A 26,637-nucleotide genomic window follows, 5' to 3' on the forward strand; every position below is an offset into this window, starting at 1 on the left:
TATTCCTATTTTTCTTATAAAAAATAATCAGCATTTATATTCCACCTTACTATAACCCATAATAATGTATTATAAAATGAGTTCATCTTAGATCAGCTATCCAAAGTGCACAGTTCAATTCCGCAATTATTAAGCATCTAATATATTCTAGGCTGAAAGATTTTAAAAGGAGTTCTTCCAAAAAAAGGAGGTAAAGAATTATATATTATACATATTAAAAACATATACATATTAAAAATAAGGAATGTTAGAAAAAAGAAAGTCTAAAGAATCAAACAAAGCTAACAGGATTTGTTAAAATTTTAGTTCACCATCAGACTCATCAAAACATTTAAATACGCTATTGAGTCCTTTGATATTAATCAAATTTAGTAAACCAATAATTTTAATCAATTTTATTTATGTAGATATGATATGTGTGTATAGCTAGATGTATGTATGCATGTGCACTTGAATTTGTACTTATATAGATGTGTCTGTGTGTGTGTGTGTATATATATATATATATATATACACACCTTACATACATCTGCTCAAAATAAAACAGACCAATAATATTCTGTAAACTCAAGCAAATATGTTACCTGTGCTTACCCTATAATTTTCTGTCACAAAAATAACAGCAGCACAGGGTGCAGAACTAGTCCTATTTCATCAACAGCTGTAAGGGTTCATTGGTCCTTAATTGTTCTCTCATGTATAATGTTATTTCAACTAAATAATACTTTTCAAAAACTATTTTCAATAATTTTACTTCCTCAATACCATAAAAGGTGATGTCCAGTTTCAAGTTTGATGTAGGTACTCTCTTGCTGGTGGAGACACCAAGAAAATTCAACAAAATCACTATTTCTTTGGTATATTTAGTGGAGCACACAATGCCAGAACAAGACTCTATAAGTAAAATCGCTAATAATTCTTCCAAACGAAACATAGTTGTTACTATAATAAAATAGCAGCAATTTGCAACGACTATAACAGAGCTCACCTGTTCGTTTTTGCAAAGCCACACACTGTTTCCACTTAACACTGTAAAAATTTTTGCCTTATAGCCTCTCAATTCGAGATATCCACATTTCTCAGGTGTAACAACAGCTTGAGACTGCGAGGTAAGGGATTGTGATTTCAGTGCATTTAACAGTATGCTGATCCAGTCATTTCTCTCCTCTGAAGATAAAGACAGGAGAAAATACATAAATCCACATATAAGTTACATAGACACAGAAACATCAAGAAGAAATCCACGATCTTTGCAACGCATAAGTAACAGACTCTTTCCCACAACCACAATCTAAATGCTACTGTAAACAGGGCCAATGACTCAATTATTTGAGGGAAAAGGAGTAACACTATCCAGTTGTCCTGAAATCAGTTCCATTGGCTTTACCTGAGAGTTTATTAGAAGTGCAAAATCTCAGGCCCTATTCCAGATCTGATGAATCACAGGCTGTATTTTAAAAAGAACTACAGATGCTTTGTATCCCTGTTAATATCTGAGAAGCCCTCTTTTAGATCACTCATGAGATTAGATTTTCTTTTAATAGAAGAATGTGATATTGCTACCCAACAATTAACAGATTTTATGTGGCAAGTCAGTTACTCAAAGACTCCGAAAATCCTACTTTCAAACAATCACTTGGAACCTACTCTAGAGTATGCCTGCTTCAGTGTCACTTTCCCATTCCACTCTCACCACAGTAATTAACAATAGCATTTCACCTGGCAAATTAAAATTTGGTTCTCCTACTGCTTCCACAAAAGCTAAGTGACCTTCAATTATGAACAATGCACTGTGTTACAGACATAGGAATTCGATCTAGTCCCCAAAGAGCAATGAAAGTTATAAGTCAAGCAAGATTTGAACACATAATGGAACACAGTCGTATAAATGTCACATAAATGGTATCAAATAATATATGAGTCAATTGAGATAAGTGATTTGCTGAAGGTCATATAGCAAGTTAGCATTAAAATTAGGAGAATCAAATGTTTTAACTCTCGAACAACTTTTCTTGGAACCATGGGAGTAAAAAAGAGGTATATGTGGTAGATCTTGAGGATGAAGAGCAATTCAAAGGACAAAACTAGAATTTGGAAGAGGGAAGAGAATAGGATTCTGAGCAGAGGTTACCATAAGAACAAAGGCAGAAAAACTAACATCCATTCAGGGATTAATTTATCAATGAATACATTTATAGTTCTGAACTCACACGGAAAAAAATAGGAAATATGACCAGAGAATTCATACTGCCCGTTTAGGAATGTTGTCTTTATTACAGAGGCAAAGGAAAACCATTTCTGCATTCTTATCAATAAAAAGACATTATGATAATACAGACAATGACACATAGACCATGCTGGAAGCCTGAAGATCAGGAACCAGGCAACGGAGACTTAAAATACTATGAAAATGGAAACAAAATGACTTATGAGGAATTAAGGCATTTAGGAGAGTGAAAAATAATAGTTGTATATATATGATGGGTGTTGATAAGAAAAACAAATTATTCAGAATAAAAGGTAACGTGGCCTCAAAAATTAGCCAGGCAAAGAAGGAGAATCCAATTAGTTAACAGAAAAACCTCAGGTGTTCAGTGCCGTGGCATGAGCATCCAGGCGGACTCATAGCACTATGTGAACAATAGTAACCTGTACATGAGAAGACCCATGGAAATGAATAAACATAGAGCGTAAAAGGAGAAGAAACTGGCAAACCTTGAGGTACAACTATATATATAAGGCTGGAAATTGGGCTACCAGAACATATGGAGAAGTAGTTATCAAAGAAAAAGGAAATAAAGCAAAACATACTGAATCACAAGTAGTAAAAGCTTTCACAGGATGAAGGAGGAAGAGAAAGCAGAGCCCAGTTTGGGAAATGGGACAGTTTATCAGATCCTTCTCAGACAGGTCTGCCCAGTGACTTCACTGTGGATTGAAGTAAGTCTCCATATTACACTTACTCATATTCAAACATGAATCCAAAGTTATTTCATAATGAGTCTTACTTTTTCAATTATCATTGTTCTTCTTCACCTTCAAAACTAATAAAATCAGTTGTGTCTTTAATGACTAAAGTCAAAATGTTTATTAAAAAACTCATTCAATAGTGCTTTATTGCAGGTGTTACATAATCTTCCAGGAATTGGTGCTTGATGGCTGGGTGTGGTGTCCCACACCCATAATCCCAGCAGTCTGGGAGGCCAAGAGGGGAGGATCATTTGAGGTCAGGAGCTCAAGACCAGCCTGGCCAACATGGTGAAACCTGGTCTATACTAAAAATACACACAACAAAATTAGCTGGGCATGGTGGCAGGTGCCTGTAATCCAAGCAACTCGGGAGGCTGAGGCATGAGAATCGCTTGAACTTGGGAGACTGAGGTTGCAGTGAGCCCAGATCGTGCCACTGCACTCCAGCCTGGGCAACAAGAGCGAAACTTCCTCTCAAAAAAAAAAAAAAAAAAAAAAAAGAATTGGTGCTTGTTGCAATATATCAGGATGAAATATTTATCAAATGTCCCTAGCATTATTATACATCATAAACCAAAAGACATTAAAATATTCAAGTAGCTAAGTCAATGTCCATATGCAGCAGCTATTCTACATTTTTCCATCCACATAAACAGATCCAGATTGCACTACAATAATTTATTACATTTGCAGTTATAGCAACAGACCTTCCACTTAACTTGATTATTACTTGTGATCATTAGTTTCACACAAGATATCCCTGCCGAGTAAATGGTACAAAATGGTTTTTGTTTTTTCTTTATTTGTTCTAATCCATATAAATCACTGTTTGAAATGTAGGTCATAATTTAATGAGTTGGGCCTAAGTTTCTATGGCTTTTAGATTACTGCTAGCGTATATTTCAGTTTCTCAGGAATTAATTTAAAACTGGCAACTGCATCTGTTGGAATTAAGCTTACTTTGGCTGCATCTGAACACATAGCCTAGAAGAATTATCTAGCTCCTGAGGGCCTCAGTTACTAACAGGAAGTAAACAGTCATGAAGAAGAACAGGAATTAATAGTAACATTCAGTTTATTCTGAATTACCCATGTCAATGGAAAGGAACAACGGAACAGATAATTCAAACACAATAAAATAGATTACAAGTGTCATCTGTATTCAGCCATGCAATGTGTGCATCCTGAGATATGGGGGAATATGCTTCGATAAGTCACAATATTCCAAACCAAATAATGATTTCCCATTGGACAAGAGTCTAGGGCAAAGTTAGATACTGTGCTAGCTTTTGCCTGTTCTTCAAACCAAGATACTTCTTATTCTTCTGATAACAAATATCTATTGAGTGTCTATCTTGATCTTAGCACTGTGCTAAGCACCATTCCTTCTGGAAACAAGCTCTGACCTACATATGGCTTGGCTCTAAGAATAGCATTCCAGGCTGGACAAAAGGAAAGGGAGTGAGGAAAGCAAAGAATAAGTGTTGAAATTGCCATTTTCTTGTGATTATGCTAGAATATAAATAAAAGACAATAGTAAATTCCTAAAACCTCAGATTAGTTCTTGATGTTTTCAGGAATGCCAGCTTAGAGTATAAGAATAAAAAAAAAAAAGAGGCTTAAGAAAAATCGAGACAATATTCTCTGGACTACTGGGTTTAGCAGTAGGCATACTCCTTAGTAACAAGGGATTGGTTATACTAGAGATTACTACATAAGGGCCATGCAAAACACCAACAACATTATCTAATAAAGTTTAGCTGGACCTTTACTTCTGATATGATAATATGATCTGACTACTGTTCCCTCAGTGAAATTCCAGATCAATATCAGAGAAGGAAGTAGTGCACATAAGTGTTGTTCTTCAAATTGATAACCAATCACTCACACAAATATTTACTAAGCCTATTATGTTCCCAAACCTATTCTGAATACCAGGAATGGAGCAGTGAACAAGACTGACCATGACCTTACTCTCCTGGAGTTTACACTCTAGTGAAAAGAGGAAGGCGATAAAAACTTAAATATACATTACATAGTGGCAAGTGCAATTGGGTAACATAAACACAAGATGAGGGGCCCAGGGAGTATTATTTTGTACAGGATACATAAGAAACCTCAGAAGAAGGGGATGGTTAGCCAAAAGCCTAAAGGGAAAGGAAGTAAAGAAGCAGCTCCAGCTGAGGAGCAGGCTGGAGGAAGAGCATTCTAGGATAAGGTGAACATGTAACAAGGCCCTGACACAACAGCAGATTTGGTAATATTCAAGGACCAAAAGGCCCCTGTAGGTGAACTAACCATAGTACAGGAGAAAGGGAACAGAAAAAGATAAGGACAGAAAGACCAGATCATGTAGGGGTTTTGGGACCTCACAAGTACTTTTTACTCTCAGTAAGATTCAGAAACCGGCCGGGCATGGTGGCTCATGCCTGCAATCCCAGCACTTTGGTAGGCCGAGGCGGGTGGATCACGAGGTCAGCAGATTGAGACCATCCTGGCTAACATCACGAGTGTTTTGAAGTATCACATCTCCATGTGTGACTGCAGGTGCAAAGGAATATAGACTGATTGGAGAGATCAATAGCTGTTATGACCCACAGACCAATTCCAGCGACTCTGCTTGAGAACAACAGGAGTCAGACCAAATTTCGTACTTTGGGAAGTGTATTTTTTAAATGTTATTTTTACAATAAAATTGACTTGCAACTAAGAGAAGAACAATGTTTCATTAGGAAATTGGCGGGGGAGGGATAGGAGCCTTAGAAAACTTGTGAGGAAAAGATTCCAAACTATAATCGTGTCTTAGTAACACCAGGGGGGGATGGAGCAGTTTAGAAATAACAACATTGGTCAGCGAAGACAAAGAATAGCTATTGTATATAGGTCATTCAAAGCCTTATCACCAAAAATAAAGAATTCATGTCTGTTAAGATGCCAAAACTTTCCCCTTTTTGTTCTAAACTTTAATTTTGCTTCTTCATTCAACCAAAATAGACTTGAATTTAGCTTGAAGTTCATTAAGTCAAAGTCTTTAAGCCACTATAGTTGATCTACCAGTTACCACAAAATAAAAGATAATGAACCATTTGTACACATAGAAGGAAAAAAGATCACTTAATATATTTAGTGTACTGTTGAGATAATGAACCATTTGTACACATAGAAGGAAAAAAGATCACTTAATATATTTAGTGTACTGTTGAAAGTTCCATACTAAACATATAGATGCATAAACATATACATATATATACGTACACACACCTCTACACATGCTTATCTTTAAAATCGTGAGTTGTTACTATGTAAAAAGAAGAACTTTTAATCAAAATAACTCATTCAGTACTTCCATGTGTATACAGTCTGTTTTCACTGAAGCAATATGTCTATGGTTTCAAAAATTAAAGACCTACAACTTATTTTAAAACAATAAATTTATAATGAAGTTAATAAAATTTTTATACTGACCCAAGTTTATATCAGAAAGATGAACTATACACCACAGAAGGATTTATCTGTCAATTGTGAACATGCAATTTTTAAACATGTGTGGGTTGGTACACTCTACTTAAATAAAATGTGTCTGTTTAACTTTTAATGTGGCAAGTAAATATGGCTAAACAGATTTTCATACAAGTTGGAAGCTTTATTTAGTATGTCTATCTTAAAATGCAGGCTACGTAGCAACGTGAAATTCATTTGGAGAGGCCAAGAGAAAGGTGATTAAGCACCTCAAAGAAACAGGCAGTCACCTTTCAGAGTGGTGGAAACCAAACCATAAGGAAAGACTGTCATGATAGTCATTCAAGAGAAGCAATGCCATGTGCTTCAAGAAATACAGTAAGAGAAAAACTGTGATTTCAAATGGAAGTTCCACATCAAGTATCACAACTGTGGACAATTTTCTAAATTTCAGGCAATAATTCACAAAAAGTGGCTCCTCACATAGGTAATTCTAGATAAAATGCTTGAGGGCAGGGGTTTGCACAATTTTTCTTTGAAAAATCAGATAGTAAACATTTTAGGCTTTACTGGCCGCAGTCTGTGCCACAACTTCTCAGTGATACCACTGAGTGAGAATGAATGAGAAATGAATGAATGACAGTGGTTGTTATCTGACAAGACTTTATTTACAAAAACAGGCACTGAGCCAGATTTAGGCTGCAGATCAGTTTGCTGACCCCTACTCTGGGACTCTAGCTTTCGTTCAACATTATTTTTAAATAGTAAGTAAGAAACTTTTTTTTTATGTTACATCTATACACTATGTACATAGATAGGTTTCACAATATAACACGTACTTTAAGCAATGCACTTTGATATTTACTATTTTCTGTTTGGGGTTTGTCTTTTTATTGAGGGAGGGTGTTTCTGGTGACATCATAAACCACTAAGTTGATCTCAGTAATCCGCAGTTTGAACAAAGCTGCTCCAGTGTGAAGGCCTGCTGGAATGTACCCATTTATTGAGTACTCCAAGAAACAGTGGAAACGTTTTAGTAGTATATAATATTTATTGACTTTTTATGTGCTATGCACTGACGTATGTGCCAGGAATCTAGCAGTTAAAAAAAAAAAAGAAAATGTTACCCCATAATAGTTAACACTGTAGTCATTTCCAACTGGTGGTGAACACTCTTATCTGTAAAAATAGGATAATAATGGATCAGTGCGGTCGCTTATGCCTGTAATCCCAGCACTTTGGGAGGCCAAGGCAGGCAGATCACCTGAGGTCAGGAGTTCGAGACCAACCTGACCAACACGGTGAAACCCCCGTCTCTATTAAATACAAAAAAAAATTAGCTGGGCTTGGTGATGCATGCCTGTAGTCCCAGGTACTTGGGAGGCTGAGCCAGGAGAATCGCTTGAACCCGCGAGGCGGAGGTTGCAGTGAGCCGAGATTGCGCCATTGCACTCAAGCCTGGGCAACAAGAGTGAAACTCTGTCTCAAAAAAAAAGGATACTAATTTTAATACTACCAACCTTATAAGACTGTTGTGAAAATGAAGAATCAGCAAAGTGTCTGGCACATATCAGGTATTCAGTCAATTTCCCATACCATTATTATTCAAATAATTAAAGCACCAAGAAGTACTTCTAAAAATCAAGTTGAGGCTGGGCGCGGTGGCTCACACTTGTAATCCCAGCACTTTGGGAAGCCATGGCGGGCGGATCATGAGGTCAGGAGATCGAGACCACGGTGAAACCCCATCTCTACTAAAAATACAAAAAACAATTAGCCGGGCGTGGTGGCGGGCGCCTGTAGTCCCAGCTACTCGGAGAGGCTGAGGCAGGAGAATGGTGTGAACCCGGGAGGCGGAGCTTGCAGTGAGCCGAGATTGCGCCACTGCACTCCAGCCTGGGTGACAGAGCGAGACTCCGTCTCAAAAAAAAAAAAAATCAAGTTGAATTATATATCTATTCCTAAATGAAAGTTGTCTGTAAAATAAGTTAAAATCCTAACTGTTAATGCGATGGTATTATCTAAATTACTAAACCTAGTGAATTTATATTAATGACATGATAGTCAAATAAAATACACAACAGAGAACTTTTAATTTCTCTGGCTCCTCCTCAACCCTTATTCAAACAAAATTCAGAAAAGATTTCTCTGTACACATTTAAACTCAATCCAGAAAACATGTGCCATCTTTGGATCGGCTTTTACCATCAAGTGTCCCATAGATGATGTAGATGAAAAGAATTCAAGAAATATAAAAGATGCTCCAAAATCTACCATAGAATGATTACTGTGCCTGTACAGTCAGCTAAAGCGGGGGTCCCCAAACCCCAGACCATGGACTGGTACCATTACATGGTCTGTTAGGAACAAGGCCACACAGCAGAAGGTGAGCAGCAGGCAAGCCAGCGAAGCTTCATCTGTATCTACAGCCACTCCTGACTGCATCTATAGCCACCACTGGCATTACTGCCTGAGCTCTGCCTCCTGTCAGATCACAGGTGTCATTATATTCTCAAAAGAGCACAAACTCTACCGTAAAATGCACACACAAGGAATTTAGGTTGTGTGCTCCTTATGAGAGTCTAATGTCTGACAATCTGTCACTGTCTCCCATCAGCCCCAGATGGGGCCATTCAGTTGCAAGAAAACAAGCTCAGGGATCCCACTGATTCTACATTATGGTGAGTTGTATAGTTATTTCATTATATACTACAATATAATAATAATAGAACTAAAACACACAATAAATGTAATGTGCTTCAATCGTCCAGGAACCATCTCCCCACCACCGGTTCATGGAAAAATTGTCTTCCACGAAATCAGTCCCTGGTGCAAAAAAGGTTGGGAACCACTGAGCCTGCCATAAATGTCCATATAACCAACTTAATAGTTAGAAAAATTGTTTTTGCCTGTCAAATAACTATTTTGCATTACCAAAACAACATCTCAAAGGTTAGCTCCATGAAAGCAGATAATTTTGTCTACTTTTTTTCACAACTGTATACCCAGAACTTATCAGTCCTTAGCACACAATAGCCTCTCACTAAATATTTGTTGCATGAAAGAGAAAACAAATAACTTGTCAACTTATTTATGTTTTAACATTATGCATTTGAAAAATTAATTTTAAAATGTAAATTATCAAAAAGGAATATATTTAAAGGTTTCTTGACATTCCTAGTCTAATTGGTTTATTAATATGATTAGTCAGAAATTAATGTGAGTATTTCATAGGGATAAAGAAATAATCTTACCTTCTTTTTCTACTCTAAAAACAAAAGTTCTTTGTGTTGTAACGACTTCAAATTTGTTGTCTCCTTGAACTCGTACTGTTGATACAGCAGAAAGGGGAATTATTCCTTTCGAATACATCTCCTGTATTGGTTAGAAAAAAAGAGAAGACATATGAAAATGAAATTCTCTTGATCTTATCAAAAAGGAATGGCACAGTATTTATAACTGCTTCTCTTTTATAATTTCAATCCAAATTTTTTAAATGACATACAAGTAATATGTCCACTCATATTCTCATGTAATACCCTAGAAAAGAAACTATTAAATATCCCCTTCTTTGAAGTGAGATCTTTTCAACTTTCTCTTCATCTGGAATTAAAAGGGAAAGAATCAAATACAAACAATCCAACTAAACTAGCAATACAGAGTTCCAAAAACCAGCAGCATGTTCTTTAAAACAATCTGCTCAAAATGATTTTATGGTGTTTGCAGGCATCTGCTGGCCACAACAGGTACTGTAACTGAACCATTTTGAAACGAGTTTGTTACATATTCGGAACCAAAATATACCTTAAACACATATTAGGTTTTCTAAATTAACCATGTTACTCAAAGCTCTGATGACAAGCATCTCAACCTCAAAGTGAATCATTTTAATTTTTACTCTCCAATGAACAAAGAATAAAAAAGACAGATTTTTCTGTTTCCAAACAGCATATAAATATTACAAATTTTGTTTAAATAAAAGTCATTCTTAAGACTTTGATAGCTTTTTAATCCATCTTCATTTTCCTGGACCCTCTCAAATCATGTTATGATAACTACCGCATAATTACAACTCTTTATATTTTCTGGGCCCCGTGTTGGAAAGAAAATTCAGAGTGCTTATACTTTCAAGGATCCTCAAAATGAAAAACCAGCTAATGCAATGAGAGAAGAGTTTAAAACTGGGTAAAAACTAAGGGATTTAAGAGTACAAAGATGGAAAATCTCAATTCTGCTTAAAGGCTGTGAGGGATATCTTTACAAACATGGTGGTATTTAAACCTGACTTTTAAAAAACCTTAATTTTAACCAGATAGACAAGTGTGTGGGGGGCATTCTAGTCAAAAAGACTGAATAATGAAAGTGTAAAGCAGAGAAACAAGAGGATAACAACATAGAGTCAAAAGACAGGAGGCTGATAACGCATACCAAGGACACATTATAGAAGGTCTGCAATATTAGAAGAGTTTGGATACATCCTTAAGGGATTTCTTTATCTCTTCCCTTCCACAGCATTATCCTTGGAACCCACACTTTTGAGCAGGTCCCAGATATAACTGATTTGGAAAAAACAGCAAACCATTCCATGCAGGGAGCAAGTACTGAGTTTATATTTCTCCTAGCCATAAACCTGCCTTAGCAATTGGTAAGGGACAGTCATCATTAGCGTCATGGCATTCTACCAGAAGGATATCCTCTTCTGCTATTTAAGGAGATACACTATATCATCATGGCATTATCTCTGAGTATTTTTTAAGTTTCTTCTCCTTCACTAGCTCTGTTCCAATCTCCCATCCCTGACTTTATTCATCCATCAAAATTCTATCCATTCTTTAATGTAATCTTAAATACCAAAGCAATGAAGGCTCTCCTATGTCCCCCCATGCAGCCAAAACTGACTATGGCAAATGAGCTGTGATTCAGGAAGATGAATGGGCAACCTTATACAGAAAAGAGAGAAGGATGTCAAGAAATAAGCACTTAGCAAACAACTTATTTCTTCTCCTTTTTACTTTATCTTCTCTCCCTATAAAAATCCTTTTCCACTATTTTTTTTAATTTTCTAAATTAACACATAATAATTGTCGGTATTTATGGGATACCTAGTGATGTCATGATACATAGTGATGTCGTGATACATATAAAGTACAATGATCAGAAGAGGTAACAAGCATATCCATCATCTCAAATATTCGTCATCTCTCTGTGTTGGAAACATTCAATATCCTCCTTCTGGCTATTTGAAACTATATTAAATTAGTCTTAACTACAGTCATCCTACAGTGCTATAGAACACTAGGACTTATTCCTCCTCTCTAGCTATAAGTTCCTGCCCTTTAACAAATCTCTCCCTACGTCCTCCTCCTCCCTACCCTTCACAGCCTCTACTATCCTCTGTACTACTTTTTACTTTGGTAAGATTCCCTTTGAAAAAAGCTTAGCTTCCTCATCAGTGAGAATATGGGCTGTTTAACTTTCTGTTCCTGCCTTATTTCACTTAATATAATGTCCTCCAGCTCTACCAGCTTTATGCAGAGTAATCTAAAATTACTCTCTTCCTTTCTTATCTATTCATTTCACTCAATTTCACTGCCATATTTCAAGTCATCAGTAGTCTATGTAACTGTCTCGTAAGTACCACAAACTTTAAAACTGAATTTATTTTCACCTGAAGACTTACACTCTCTTTATACCTGTCCATTAAAATATCAACTCTTCCAGTCCATCTGAAATAGAATAGAGTCATCTTTGACCTTTGCTGGTTCCTTTGCCCCACAAAGCTTGCATTCTCCCCACATCTAGAATCAACTTCCTCCCCACCACTCACCAACTGTGAATTACTGTCACATTGGTTTTCTTGAGGTTTCCTGAATATATCACATTTCTACCCAAGCCAGTGCCTTTGCATACACTGTTTGCTCTGCAAGGAATTGTCTTCACACCCATCTGCACATACTTACCGCCTCCTCATCCTTCATATTTCAGCATAAATATATCCTCCTGAAGAATGTCTTTCTGACCAGCACATTCTCTCAGAACCCTCATCCTCGCAGATAACCCTAATTTAAGCTAACAGCAACCTGGATTTTTCCTTTATAACAATTATTCATTGTGATTTAAACGGTGACTTTATATTTACCTGTGTGATCATTTAATTAATATATTCTCCCCAAATAGGCTTCAGGTCATTTATCTACGTTCCTCACCACCTTTCATGTAGTTAATACTATAGAAATATTTTCTGAAAGAATGAATCCTATGTCTAATCAATCACAATTATAACAAACTCTGATGGCTCATTTTTAATATTTCTTGAAATTCATTTCTTATCACTTCTGCTGAGCCTCCACCGAGCCTATACATTAGTCTACATGCTAATAAATTAATGCCTGGCTTAGTGCAACAGTCTCCTGATTTGCCTCCCTACTTTCAGTTTGTTTTTCTTCTGAATTTGCCTGCGTATTATTTTTCAAATGTCATATAGTTGGAGAAAATAAAGAAAAGGCTCATGGAAGTGAATAACAAGATGGGTCTGATGTTTGCACAGAATGTTGATAGATGGCAGTGGCTAGGGAGGCTTAGATGGAAGAATAAAAACACAAGGGGAACATGTAGGAAGAGACATGCTCCAGTTTCCCATAGTGTATACTCAGTCACTGTTTAAAAAGATCATTAGGCAGAGACACATGACATGATTGGCTTAACGAAGGAAACCCTATAAATGCAAATAGGTTAAAATAGCAATACAAGGCCAAAACTAGACCAGTAAGTGCTCTAGAAATTCAGAAGAGGAAGATAACATCTTTCCATTGTCAGGCAACCTAAGGAAGTGGGAAAGGGCACAGCATCTTTGGGGACAGTGTAAGAGCCCCTCTCCTCTAAGTCTGTAGTGACTGAGGCCAGACAGCAGGAATTAGAATGCCTAAAAACATTTACAGTTTATGCCCTACGTGATCTGTTTCCAAATTTTAGTTTGCATAAGAATTAGAGGAACTTATAACAACATCCCTCTAGTGAGATAATTAACTATTTGTTGAGGAAAATGTTACCATTAACCCATTTTGTCACTAGAAATAAGTCAAGTAGTACTGTACTGAAAGAAACAGGGACTAAAAAAAGATTATCTTTCCAAAAGATCCCATTAAAGAGAAAACAATTCCTTAAAAAATAACCTACACACCTATAACAATGATATATTTAACAAGTAAATATTTCTGGTAGAATAGAAAAAAAATAATTCTCCAGAGGTGATCAAAATATACTAATCAAGCAAAATACTGTGTCACTATAACCTCAGAATGCTGTAGTTTATCTAATGGCTCATTCATAATCTATGATGAGATCCTAAGAAAAATCTTGTAATTTTTAACACTATAGAGCTGATTTTTATATTTGTCTCACAACAGTACACGATAAAGACAATAAAGAAAAAAAAATACTCAAATGACAACAATGCTCAAAATGCCTGTGTTTTTCAGAGTATAAAATTTTCCTTAAGGAAAGAAATTTTAAAGCATCCCTTGAGCCTGTAACACACAGATATCTAGGGCAAGTTTGTCATTTATCTACCACTTTGAGACAATGAAACGATCACAGGGCAATTCTGCCCACAGCTGGGTGAAAATGGGGGTGAGTTAGATTTCTTCGCAGGGGATAAAATATCAGGGCTGTTTGGATCATGCCATTTTCTGTGATATAATGAAGAAGTCCTTACAGAGACATGATTGGCGGCCTCAGAGAAAGTGGAAGAAACCTAGGGAATGTGTAACTCTGCACACTACCTCCCAAAGGCCCAACCACATGCTCCTCAAGTGCACATGTAAACATTAAAAGACCCAACTGTTCAGTTCTCATAGCTGTTAACACTGGGTCACCCAGCCAAGACAGTGGCTACGGCCACACCTATGCATCCCTTTTGCTATTAAAGTCACAATAGAAACTATCTCTCCTTTTAGGAAACACCAAATCCAGTGTTTCTGTTTTTTTGCCAAAATGTAACCAACCATCTAGATAATAAATGGATGAAATGTCACAGAAAATAACAACTTAAAATTTTTTAATATTAAGCTAAATGATTTCAAATATCTCATTTTTATACAAACTTTTTAATCTCAATTTCAAACCAAGCTGCATCATTTTCATTGCATCAATAACTAGAAACGTGAGAGGTCCTCATCTCTTCACTGCAGTTGAGATAAGCTTTAAAAGAACAAACAGAGAGAAAGAGGGAAAAACAGTCCAGTTTGACAGTTACTAGAAATTATCTCAAATGAAAATAATGGTACCGCCAGCAACAGTCTTATGGCATGAGAAGTCTGTCTCACTGCTGAGTAGTTTTCCTCCTCATTTCAATCAAACCAGAAAAGGTTACAAGTGCTGGAGAAAACCAGCAGTGAGATTCCATCAGCTATACAGACTACCTTCTACTCAACCTAGTCAACGAATTGTCTTAACACTCAAATGTACAAGCGAACTAGAAAAAAAATAATAGCTAAAACAGAAAACAGCTTTTAAGGCTGGTCGCGGTAGCTCATGCCTGTAATCCCAGCACTTTGGGAGGCCAAGGCAGCAGATCACTTGAGATCAGAAGTTTGAGACCAGCCTGGCCAACATGGTGAAACCTTGTCTCTACTAAAATTACAGAATTAGCTAGGCGTGGTGGTGCCCACCTGTAATCCCAGCTACTTGGGAGGCTGAGGCAGGAGAATCGCTGGAACCCAGGAGGCAGAGGGTGCAGTGAGCCAAGATCCTGCCACTATACTCCAGCCTGGGCGACAGAGCAAGACTCTGTCTCCAAACAACAACAACAACAATAACAAAAACCCAGCTTTTCAAAAATATCCATCCAACCATCTTGCAAACCGCCAAGAGATGTGTTTATACCGATTTGATGCTCTGAGTCACTGCAAAGTGAAACCAAACAATTAACACCTCTCTATATTTTCCATTATTCTCAGCCATACAGCATGCAGTGTGTGTTATGTTGCAGTATGTGTTACTATCTATCTAAAAGCATATATTCTTCTGTCCTGCAGCAATAAAGAAGCAATATATAAGAAGAAGCCTAAATCTCTATTAGAGCCACAGGCATTGCCAATATTGGGGGTGGAAATCTCTAAATAATGAGAAAATTGTGTTAGATTATGAGCTACAAAAAGAGCATGTGGTTAAATCTTAAAATTAGTGTGTTAAGAGAAAGTACATACTTAAGACAAGAATCATCTGATTTTAATTAACTAAGCATATGGTAATATATTTATTAGTTGCAACTTCAAATTCTTTTCATGTTGAGAATCCACCTCCTATTCTTAAAAACCAAACTGCTTGCTTAGTTTACTGAAGTACACCTAGTATGCATAAAAAAGCAATTTTTGAAAACTGTAAAATGTATTTACCTTCTCATTATTGTAGTAAGAAATGCTAAGGCCATCAAATTTCACCCATCTCTTCTGAAACATGCGTTTTCTGCAAAACATATGAAATTGTTATTTTACATTCAAGTACCATGAACTTAGATTGTTAAATGCATTTGTAATGTAACCGTGTAAATATATTATCATTTAATGTTAAACAGCATAGACAACAATAGGCTATGATAATACACAGTTTTGGCCATGGCACATAGGAAAAAAATAGCATAATAGTACTTTCTAATCAGTTGACCTAGGAATTTTTTGTTAATGACAAAATTAACAGTGTTGTCGCACACATTTGTAAGGTTCAGTGCAAAACAAAATGTGGTCAGAAACACTGTCACTGAACCCATTTCTAATAATAAAGATAATCCTTTCATGAAGATAATATAGGCTTTCATCCCTCATTAAGCTTATATATCTATTTTATTTTCCCTTTATTTTTGTTTTAGGGCATACATATCTTACTAAAATAACGAGGCTTTGTCACTTGGATTTACATGGAAAACATATTTAATTTTGATTAAGCTGAAAAAGACCTGAACAAATACACAGAATCATTTATAAGCATTCAAAATTCAGTGAAAGATTAGTATAGTTTTTAAATGATCATATGAAAGGCAAAGGTAGTTTAAAATGGGTACTGACATGAAAAACAAAAGCAAAATAATATAATCACATTTCAGGCTTAAAAGAAAAAAGAAACTATTTTTCTGACTGTATAAGAAAGAAGTGAAGAACTGTTTTTACTTAGGCTTGCTTTATATTTTTATTTTATATTCTCCTTCCCTGAAGGCAGACAATCGTAAGTACTTTTGGTCTTTAACACAGAAAATAGACGAAAACAAACTTGCTATTTTTAAAAAATATTATTTCTAAACAAACATCAACTCTGTCTACCTTGTGCTTCTGCAATTTTCTAAAATGTTTAAAACGAGGAGTTGGCATAACTTTCCTTGGCTCTCAGAATACTTAATAGAAAAAGAACTTCAGGAAGTGTAGAGAGCTTGCCTCTGGGCTGGTTCCCCAGCCACACATCTATTATGCAAGTGAAACACAGCAAGCCTCCCAAATTAATCGTTAGCAAATATGTTCTGCATAAGATAAAATTATACCAAATCTGATCAAATATAAAAAATTTTTAAGATTCTTCAGTGCAGACATTTTCACATATAAGCATTGAATTAATTATGAATGAGAACATGTAAATTTACAAGTAAAGATCTTAAAAGCATATAACCACTTCATATTTAACTCTAATTACAGAAAAAATAAAAATAAAAATTTTGGCCAGGAGTGGTGGCTCATGCTTATAATCCCATCACTTTCAGAAGCTGAGGTGGGTGGATCACCCGGCAACATGGTGAAACCCTGTCTCTAGAAAATATACAGAAAAAAAAAAAAATAGCCAGGCATGGTAGCACACAAGCTTGTCCAAGCTATCTGGAAGGCTGAGGTGAAAGGATCATTTGAGCCCAGGAGGTTGAAGCTGCAGTGAGTTATGACTGCACCACTGTACTCCAGCCTGGGCAACACAGTGAGAGTCCCATCTCAAAAAAAAAATTACTTTAAAAGCATATTACACAACTGACCACCCAGCCCTCTTTCTACCTTATTTTTCATCTTTCAGCTTCATTTTAACTTTTCTTGGCCTGTCTGCAATGGGTTTTCCTCACTTTGCCACATCCAACAGTGTTAAAGCCATCTGGATTTACTTTTTCTAGCAACACAAGGTTCCTTAAATTCTCAGCATTAAATGTTAAAAGGTAAAGAAATATGAAGCAAACACAATAATTATATACTGGATAAATTAGTCACTTTTTGCTCATTTCATGTTTATCTCTTCCACACTTAAAGGCAGAGAAATACATACCTTCTAACACAATCCAAACAGTAATTCAGTAAATCAAGATTTTGTTTTGGGACACAACCCACTTCACACTGTGAATGACAGTAAGCTAGAGCTCAATTACACATATAATCTTCCATTTTAAGATAAAAATAATTAACATCTGCGGGGGATAGAGGCCTTAGGGCCTCCCATTAACCCACTATTCCCTTTGCTGACTCCTTATCTTTCAGTTACATCTAAACCAACTACAAAGAAATCCCTTCCCTGATGACCCAATCCAAAGTGGATAACAAAGTTATTCTCTCTCTCAATACCCTCTACTTTTCCTCATAGCACTTAACACAACCTCTAATTTCATATATTTGTTTATTTGCTTAATGTTTGTCTCCCACACCAGGTCATATCCTTTACAAGGACAGCGTTTATTTCCTCCTGTACGATCAGCAAGTTACATAGAGAGGAATATGGCACTGAAAAAGAATTTGCTGAAGGAATGAGTGACATGATTAAAAGCACAGTCCTTCTGGCACCATGGGCGGTATGACAGACAAATAAAAACTCAAATGATCAGCACTCATATAATCAGCATCTTTTAAAAGAAAGGTTGAGAGAATGCAAGAAAACTTCAGAACACGCTGAATTAAATTCAAGGTTTTGAAACCTGCCCAAACATCAAGTGTAAAAGGTTTACAACCTATTTTCACATGTCTTACTTAAGATTAACTGCAGCCACTCCAACACATAAAACTTTCTTAGAATTCCATCACCATCTTGATAGACAGTTTGTGTCTGAGGCATCATCCAGGAACTTAATATTTGTGTCCACACAAAAAGGAGGAGGGGAAGAGGGAGGGCAGATAGCTTACTACCTGTTAGGCTTAAGGATCAGTCGAAGATGCAGCATCTGACTAGCTACAACTCCCCTCTCAGGCGCTCATAATGCAAAGGACACACCCTACCACTGACTCTCTAAGGAAAACCTCAGCCTCTGAGAGAATCAGCTCCTAAGATATTCTCCCAATTATTTTAATTTTTTTCAACTGCCAGGTGACTATTTGATGTCTTCATCTATTTTTACTTAATATTTTTAAAGATTATTAAATATCTTTAACATTCTATGAAGGGACAGGTAAATAAGACAAATCCCAGCCCATAGTGAAATGGAATGAGAAACCACAGGGTGTAGCAGATGAAAGAACATGAAAGAACAACTGTCCTAAGGTGGAGAAAGCTATTCCGCACTCCCACCATCGAAAGTTGGCTTCTGTGGTCATGCATTCATCCAGTCAGCCATCAAAATCTGTGGGTACATACTCTGTGGACACCACTCTCTGGCCACACTGCCTCTCTTCTCCAGACTCTTTCTTGCCTCATGGCCTTCCCATATGCCATTGTCTCTGCTTGGAATGCTGCCTGCCTGCTCCTAACATGGCTGGCTCCTTCCTATGCTTGAGAGTTCATCTTTAACATCATTTCACCAAGTGACCATTCCTGACTATGCATAGATCATTCAGGTCTCTTTGTTCTCTTGCTCTGTTTCTTTACTTAATGACACTAAGCAGAATGTGTAATTATATATTTGTTTTGGCTTCATATACCACCCATACTAGATTTCTTTTTCTTGAGCCTTATCTTTTTGCAAAATATGCATTTTATTGATACATATTAATTGACATACTTATGGGGTAAATGTGATATTTTGATATACGCATACAATGTGTAATGATCAATCAGGGTAAATACATCCATCCTTGAGTACAGAATCCATTTCTGTTTCATTCATCAATATAAAACCAGTGACTATCATAGTTCCTCACATAGAGTGAAGAAACAAATGAATGTATTTTTCACTGAAAGATATTTACTTGAATTTCTATTGTATAAATACAGAAATAAACACTACTGAAAAACTTCATCCTTAATTTTATTTTTGCAAATATTAAAAACCAGATTTTTATATGACAAAATAAACATCTTGTGAAACTACTGTTGCAGGATCCTCAGGGTGTTGCTTTTCTGGCCAGAAGCCTCTGTGGCTGGTGGCACCTTTGCCTGAGTTCTGCTCTGGCCCACTGGGTTTGTTCCATCCATTCGGCATGAGCAGGCTGCGCTCGGCTCACGCTACCAGCCTGGATCTCAAGACTGCCAATGGCAAGCCAGGTGTGGAGCAGTGAGGGGTGTGTGAGCAAGCGAGCATGGGGTCCAGCCACTGCACACAGTGAGGCACGCCAGCTGCTGCAGCGGGGCAGCCAGCACAAGATGTCTGCGTGGGCACCAGCTCTCTGCAAGGCTGCAGCTGGACCAGGCGCACGACAAGCAGCTTCCATGGCTGCCACCAGGAAACATGGTGGCAGCTGGAAGCTTGAGACTCCAGGAACTTAAGAGGTCCAAAGAGGGAGTCACAGCCCTGCCTCGGGGAGCTTCCAGGTCTCGGTTCCCCGAAGGGCCGCAGCTCTTCTCTCCTTGTTTTCACCCATAACACGATGAGAAGGCGAAGTGTTTCAGCCCTGTTTGTGTTACAGCTCTTTCAGCCCAGGCATCTCCCAGGTCCAAAGTTCTTGTGCTATATCCAGAAAGAATGAGGTATGCAGACAAGTGGAGGGTGAGCAAGGTGAAGAGGAGCTTTATTGAGTGACAGAATAGCTCAGAGGAGGTCCTGGGTGGGGAGCTCCTCTCTGCAGTCAGGTCATCTGATGTCTGCAGCTATCAGCAGAGGGTAGGTCCTGGCATGGGTAGCTCCTCCCTGCAGCTGGTCATCCTGATGTCTGCGCAGCTCTGGCTGATCCAGAGGCTTTTATGGGCCTCAGGGGAGGAAGTGCACAACAACTGGTCCATGGATGGCCATAGGCAGACCCAGAAAAGGCACCACAAGTTCCTACTGTGGTCTGCAGGACTAACCGGCCCCTACCCTTCAGGCCCTCCCTGGCCTGAAGGTGGGGCCTCACCGAGGACCTTCCCCATTCTGCCCATGGCCCAGCTTCACCTCCTGCTGCTGTTCATGGCACCCAGGCTGTTCATGCCAAGAAGTGTCTGCAGGCCAGTGCTGAGTTGACCTCAGTGCTCCCTTGGCTTTCCTCCCTCCCATGCTCATCAGGACCCAAAGTCCAGAGCGGGGCTGAGGCAGCAGGGAGCTGGCATGTCAGCACTTCCCCAAGAGTGCACAGATCCAGATGGACTGTGACAGTACCTGGCCCCGGCCCCAATCTTGTTCTGAGATAGGAGCGGACACTGGGAGCAGGGAGAAGCCAGGCAGTTGGAGCAGACACCTTTGAGCTTGTGTAGGTAGGGGGTGGCCTTCTGGTCCCCAAGAGTGCAGAGATGCCTGGCTCTGCAGCCCTGACTTAGGCAGAGGCTGCTGCAACCGGGAACACAGGGCTCCTGCCTGTTTCCAGCCTCCACCAAGAGCACAGGGAGGCCTGGACTCATAGCCACGACTTGGGCATCTGTAGCTACACCCAGGAAAGCAGGACTCCTGTCTGCTCCATGGAGTGGGAGGCCTGGGTCCCACAGCCACAACTTGGCAACTACAGCTGCACCCGAGGAGCTCCCACCCTACCAACTCGGAAGGGGCAGGGTTCCCACTTGTCCTTGGCTCACGCCATCTCTGTAGAGTATGCAGCCCTGGACGCACCTCTCTGCTGCAGCCAGTATGATGGCAGCAGCGGCTCCAGATGGGTCACCGCTGCTATCACTACCTTGTTATTAAAAAAATAAATAAGAGCCTACAGAAAGCTTGAAAAGTTTACCATTAATTTCCATGTAATTTCAAAATACATTTTATAATTAAAAAAATTTTTTCGAGGTGGAGTCTCACTCTGTCACCCAAGCTGGAGTGCAGTGGCACAATCTCTGCTCACTGCAACCTCCACCTCCCGGGTTCAAGTGTTTCTTCTGCCTCAGCCTATGGAGTAGCTGGGACTACAGGCACATGCCACCACATCCAGCTAATTTTTGTATTTTTAGTAGAGACAGGGTTTCATCATATTGGACAGGCTGGTCTCAAATTTGTGACCTCATGATCTGCCTGCCTGGACCTCCCAAAGTGCTGGGATTATAGGCATGAGCCACCATGCCTGACCAAATTAAAAACTTTTTAACCAACATTTCACCATTAACTCCACCTCCCAGTCCCTGTTAATCACCATTCTACTCTGTTTCTATGAGTGTATTTTTTTTAGATTCCACATATACATAGATACCACATAAAGGTTACAAACTTTCAGTTATAAGAAGAATAAACTCTGGAGATCTAATATATAGCATGGTGACTCTAGCTAACAATAATGTATTGTACACCTGAAATTTGCTAAGACAGTACATCTTAAGCGTTCTTATCACATACACACACACAAAAAAACTCTGTTAGGTGACAGTTGTTATTAGCTTGTTTGTGTTCATTATTTCACGATATATAGGGATATCAAATCATCACCTTGTATACCTTAAACACATATAATCTTTGACAATCACATCTCAATAAAGCTGGAAACAAAAATAAAAATTTAAATACGGTTATTTAAAATGTATGCATATGATACTTTCCTATTTAAAAATGTTAAATAACCAACTCATTTTTAAAACTAAATTCATATAAACATTGAATAATCTATTTTCATTAAACTATCAACATTAAATCAGCTGTTTTCCACATGTGAACTTCAATACTGAATTCCAATAATTAGTTAATTAAAGATAAAACTTTACACTTAGATCTTTTCTCAGCACTATTCCCTTTTATCTTTATTTATTTATTTATTTATTTATTTATTTATTTATTTTTGAGACACAGTTTTGTTCTTGTTGCCCAGGCTGGAGTGCAATGGTGCGATCTTGGCTCACCACAACCTCCACCTCCTAGGTTCAAGCCATTCTCCTGCCTCAGCCTCCTGAGTAGCTGGGATTACAAGCATGCACCACCATGCCCGGCTAATTTTCTATTTTTAGTAGAGACGGGGTTTCTCTGTGTTGGTCAGGCTGGTCTCAAACTCCCAACCTCAGGTGATCCGCCTGTCTCGACCTCCCAAAGTGCTGGGATTACAAGCGTGAGCCACCGTGCCTAGCCTCCCCTTTTCTAGCACATGGAAAGTTAGATTAATTCATATTGGTAAACCTTACAAATTAATCAAAATTTCAACTAAATAATAAAAGGAAAAGCTTGAGAAGCCCTGTGCTTCTAACTGCCCATGTAAAATTAAATTAATAATATCAATGATTACTAAATGTTTAAGAATTATCTTTTCTGTGCAAGAGTTCAATACTCCTCTCATGTGTTTTTAAACATATATTCACTATCCAGCAACTAATTTCATTGTAATTACATATAATTAATACATACACTGTAAGAATTTGCTAAAGTACTTCAAAAGTTTTCTCTGAAGTTGTATCTTTAAATTTCAATTACTAGCTTAATTTACTTCACAAATTTTAAAAAACAGAAGAAGATAATGTATACAAGACAATGCCATCTTAGCCTATGTTCCGGCTACCACACAATACAAATTAGATCTGAAATAATGATGCATTATTGCACAGAAAATAGATTTAAATTTGCAGTCAATAAAGAAGTTATTTGGTACTACATTTGGTAATAAAAATAGCAAACACATAGTCCTTTGTTGCAGGAACTGTGTAGAGCCACACACAAATATTAACTCATTTAATCCTCCAGACAGCAATGTGAGACAGGTAACATTATTATATCCATTTTAGAGATGAAGGCACAGAGGCAGTGGTTGCTTAAATAATTTGTCCAAGTCATACAGCTAATAAAGAACGTATCTTGGAGTGTCTTCCCAAAGACTGCTCTTAACTGCTATACAAAGCAGACATTAGTACATTTTATAGCAAAGTACCCAGGACATCCCTGTAGGTAGTAATAACATTTGACCTCTACATTTTATATGTGAGTTCAATCTTGCAAAGTACTTCAGAATTCCTTCAGGAAAAAAGGTAAAGCATACATGAAACACACTAGCCTGAGTTTTATCTCATTTTGTTTTTAGGGTTCTGAAGGGAAACATTTATTTAAGAAGCTTTTTTCGAGTAATTTATAAGACTTGTGCAATATTATTGAACAGATTTCTATAAACTCTTCCCTTGGGCTCTGGTAGGGCAGGTGGTGTAAAGTTTCAACTGCTTTCATAAAAACAGCTTCACCATCTGGTATCAGTTTTTGTTGTCTCAAAATGTGTCTCTTAAAAATTATTTTTTAGCAACACTGTGTACACACACAATTAAATCTCTATTTATGAAGTACTCACACAGAGGCACTCTTGTTTAATTTCATTCCTAAGTGCCAGCAGTTTTTTTTTCAAGATTACATTTTTAAGCTTAAAAAATAAATCCTAATATCTAACAAGCATGCTAACTAACCAATGATACCAATCTAAGGTGTGAGAGGCTACCAAATTGTCATCTTTAAAAATCACACAATTGGAAAGAACATCAAAGACATTAAGTCAAATTTATGGCTTTTATTAATGCTGCCATTTAAGGCAATAAAAAACATACTTCTCAAATATTCTCAACAATCTCAAAGGAAAAAGTATCATCACCATGCTGTTCCAGATTCATCTGCCTTGTTTACACAGCCCTAAAGAATCACAGCATATTTTATATTATTCCCTCCTCTAACCCTAACGAGACCCAATATTTTCTAGGACTACAATCTCCATACGTATATATTTTTATTTATCTAATTACTCATTTTTATTCAGCTAATTATTTATCCAATTATGCTTTTAAGAAGCAGAAGACTTTTAAATTATACAGTAACAAAATATTTTAGAGAGAGAAAGATGCAAGGAATTACTAAAATATTTCTATAAAATGCCAGCACTTCTCTATTCTAAAGAGCATTTTCTCACTTTTGAGCAAACCAAAATAACAATTTCCAAGATTATATGAACCAAATGAGCTGGGGCCAAAAAACGAAAATAAAACAAAAAAAGTATCTTCAATCTCAGCTTCCATCTCTGCTATATCTACATCCTAAAATGAGAAGAAAAAAAAAAGGTACTCAACATAAAATTCTAGGGGCTAAAAAGATTCTTGGAAGTCAATGATAAAGCCTGAATTTTAGTGTGCAACTACCAATTTTAAAAATATCTACAAAGAGCTTAGTGCTTTCATAAAGTGGTGTATAAAAAGCTATGTTAAAAGATTCACACTTCTTTATTTTATAGAGTCATATTATACAAAATACAACATGAACCAGCTTCCAGTTAAAAATCTCAGTTAAAAGCTTGCATTTACTTCTACTCCTCCCCAAACCTCACTAAAAGACATCAAAGGGTTAAGAAATAAATAAAAATAAATAAATGCCTGCAAATCAACACTGACTAAAGAAGTCGAGGACAGTAATAATATCTAGAAATCTGGAAACAGAAGGAGAGATAAGAACTGATTGCTAAGCCAGCATTAGATTAAATTAAGAGGAAAACACATTTACTATTGTATTACCGATGAAAATCTCAGGAAATAGAGATACCTAGTAACTCTGGAAGTGACTACGAAAGTGAGGGTGAGGTGCTGATAATGGATATATTGAAAGGCAGTTTAAGATGTAGACTTGCACTCCAACATCACAGAATCATTCTCCCCTACTTCTCACTGTTGGAAAACTGTCTCTCCACCTTCATGCAACATAATAGTCTAGTTTTATTCAATGGAGAGAATAAAACAGGAGGTTTTGGGGCTGGGAGACTCAGGCATGGCTATATTAAAGCAAAGGAATCAAATAAAAGTCTACATCATAACTATCAATACTCAAAGTCCACTTTCCCTCATGAGCCACTTGAAAGCTGGTTACCAGGCCAGGCGCAGTGGCTCACGCTGTAATCCCAGCATTTTGGGAGACCGAGGTGGGTGGATCACCTGAGGTCAGGAGATGAAGACCAGCCTGAGCAACATGGAGAAACCCTATCTCTACTAAAAATACAAAAATTAGCCAGGCATGGTGGTGTGTGCCTGTAATCCCAGCTACTCAGGAGGCTGAGGCAGGAGAATTGCTTGAACCTGGGAAGTGGAGGTTGCAGTGAGCCAAGATCGTGCCACTGCACTCCATCCTGGGTGACAGAGCAACATTGTGTCTCAAAAAAAAAAACCGGTTACCAGGCCTATAACGCTCAGGAAGAAGATTCATTTAAAAGATACTAGCATGAGGCTTCTGTATGGAAATACATTACTAAAAAACCTACCATGATCGTCTTACAAGAAACAAATAGCAAGGCCCATCAGAGCCTACGGTGCTTCCAATCAGTTTTGCAGTATTTTACTCTAAAGTGACAGCTCAAGATTAACATAACATTTGAGAAAAATACCACTAAGGTAAAAGATAGGGACAAAACCACCCCTCCAAAATGTTAAAAAGAAATAGACTCTACAGGAAAACTTCAAAAAAAAGCATTAATATCTTCAGAGAAGTAAAAGGATTTATTTGTGAAAAAGTAACACTATGCCATAAAAAGAATAGTCAAAAGAAAATGTTTTGTATGTCAATTACAGTATAACAACAACAACAAAAAAAACTGGGTTAGGAAACACAACTGAAGAAACTTCCTAGTGAGCAGAAAGGGAAAATGGAAAAGCTAGATTTTTATCAGTGTTTCAGGGCAAGAAGTCCAACACCAAACTATCAGGAATTCTAGAAAGAAGAAAAGTAATTGAAGAATAAAACAAGAAAATCTCCAAGAACTGAAAAAATAGGCTATGTATAAAGTATCAAAAATGAGATTTCTCAATATTACCTCTAGATTACTAGGGATCTAGAATACAAATTACTGATCTGGAGAAGTATTATTTCCAGTTAAGATTTCTAAAACATAATAAATCAACAATAACAATGTTTAGGGGGGAGAAAAAGATATCTTCAAACATGGAAGACCTGAAAACATTGACTCCCTATCCACCTTTTCTCAGGAAGCTTCAAAGAGTTGTGCTTTA

General features: G+C 37.4%; 1 protein-coding gene across 4 annotated transcripts in view; it reads right to left on the bottom strand.

Moving 5' to 3' along the window:
* Window positions 1-26,637, bottom strand: part of ARAP2 (ArfGAP with RhoGAP domain, ankyrin repeat and PH domain 2) — a 175,142-nt gene that overhangs the window by 109,384 nt on the left and 39,121 nt on the right. For all 4 annotated transcript variants that reach the window (XM_063619468.1, XM_055246550.2, XM_063619467.1 and 1 more), the window contains 3 exons: window positions 15,825-15,894; window positions 9,684-9,804; window positions 989-1,167 (listed from right to left, as the gene is read on the bottom strand). In XM_063619468.1, the coding sequence (XP_063475538.1) occupies window positions 989-1,167; window positions 9,684-9,804; window positions 15,825-15,894 (370 nt within the window). The remainder of the gene's footprint in view (window positions 1-988; window positions 1,168-9,683; window positions 9,805-15,824; window positions 15,895-26,637) is intronic.

This window comes from Symphalangus syndactylus, chromosome 16 (genome assembly GCF_028878055.3).
Source record: "Symphalangus syndactylus isolate Jambi chromosome 16, NHGRI_mSymSyn1-v2.1_pri, whole genome shotgun sequence".
In the NCBI taxonomy this organism is placed as follows: Eukaryota; Metazoa; Chordata; class Mammalia; order Primates; family Hylobatidae; genus Symphalangus; species Symphalangus syndactylus.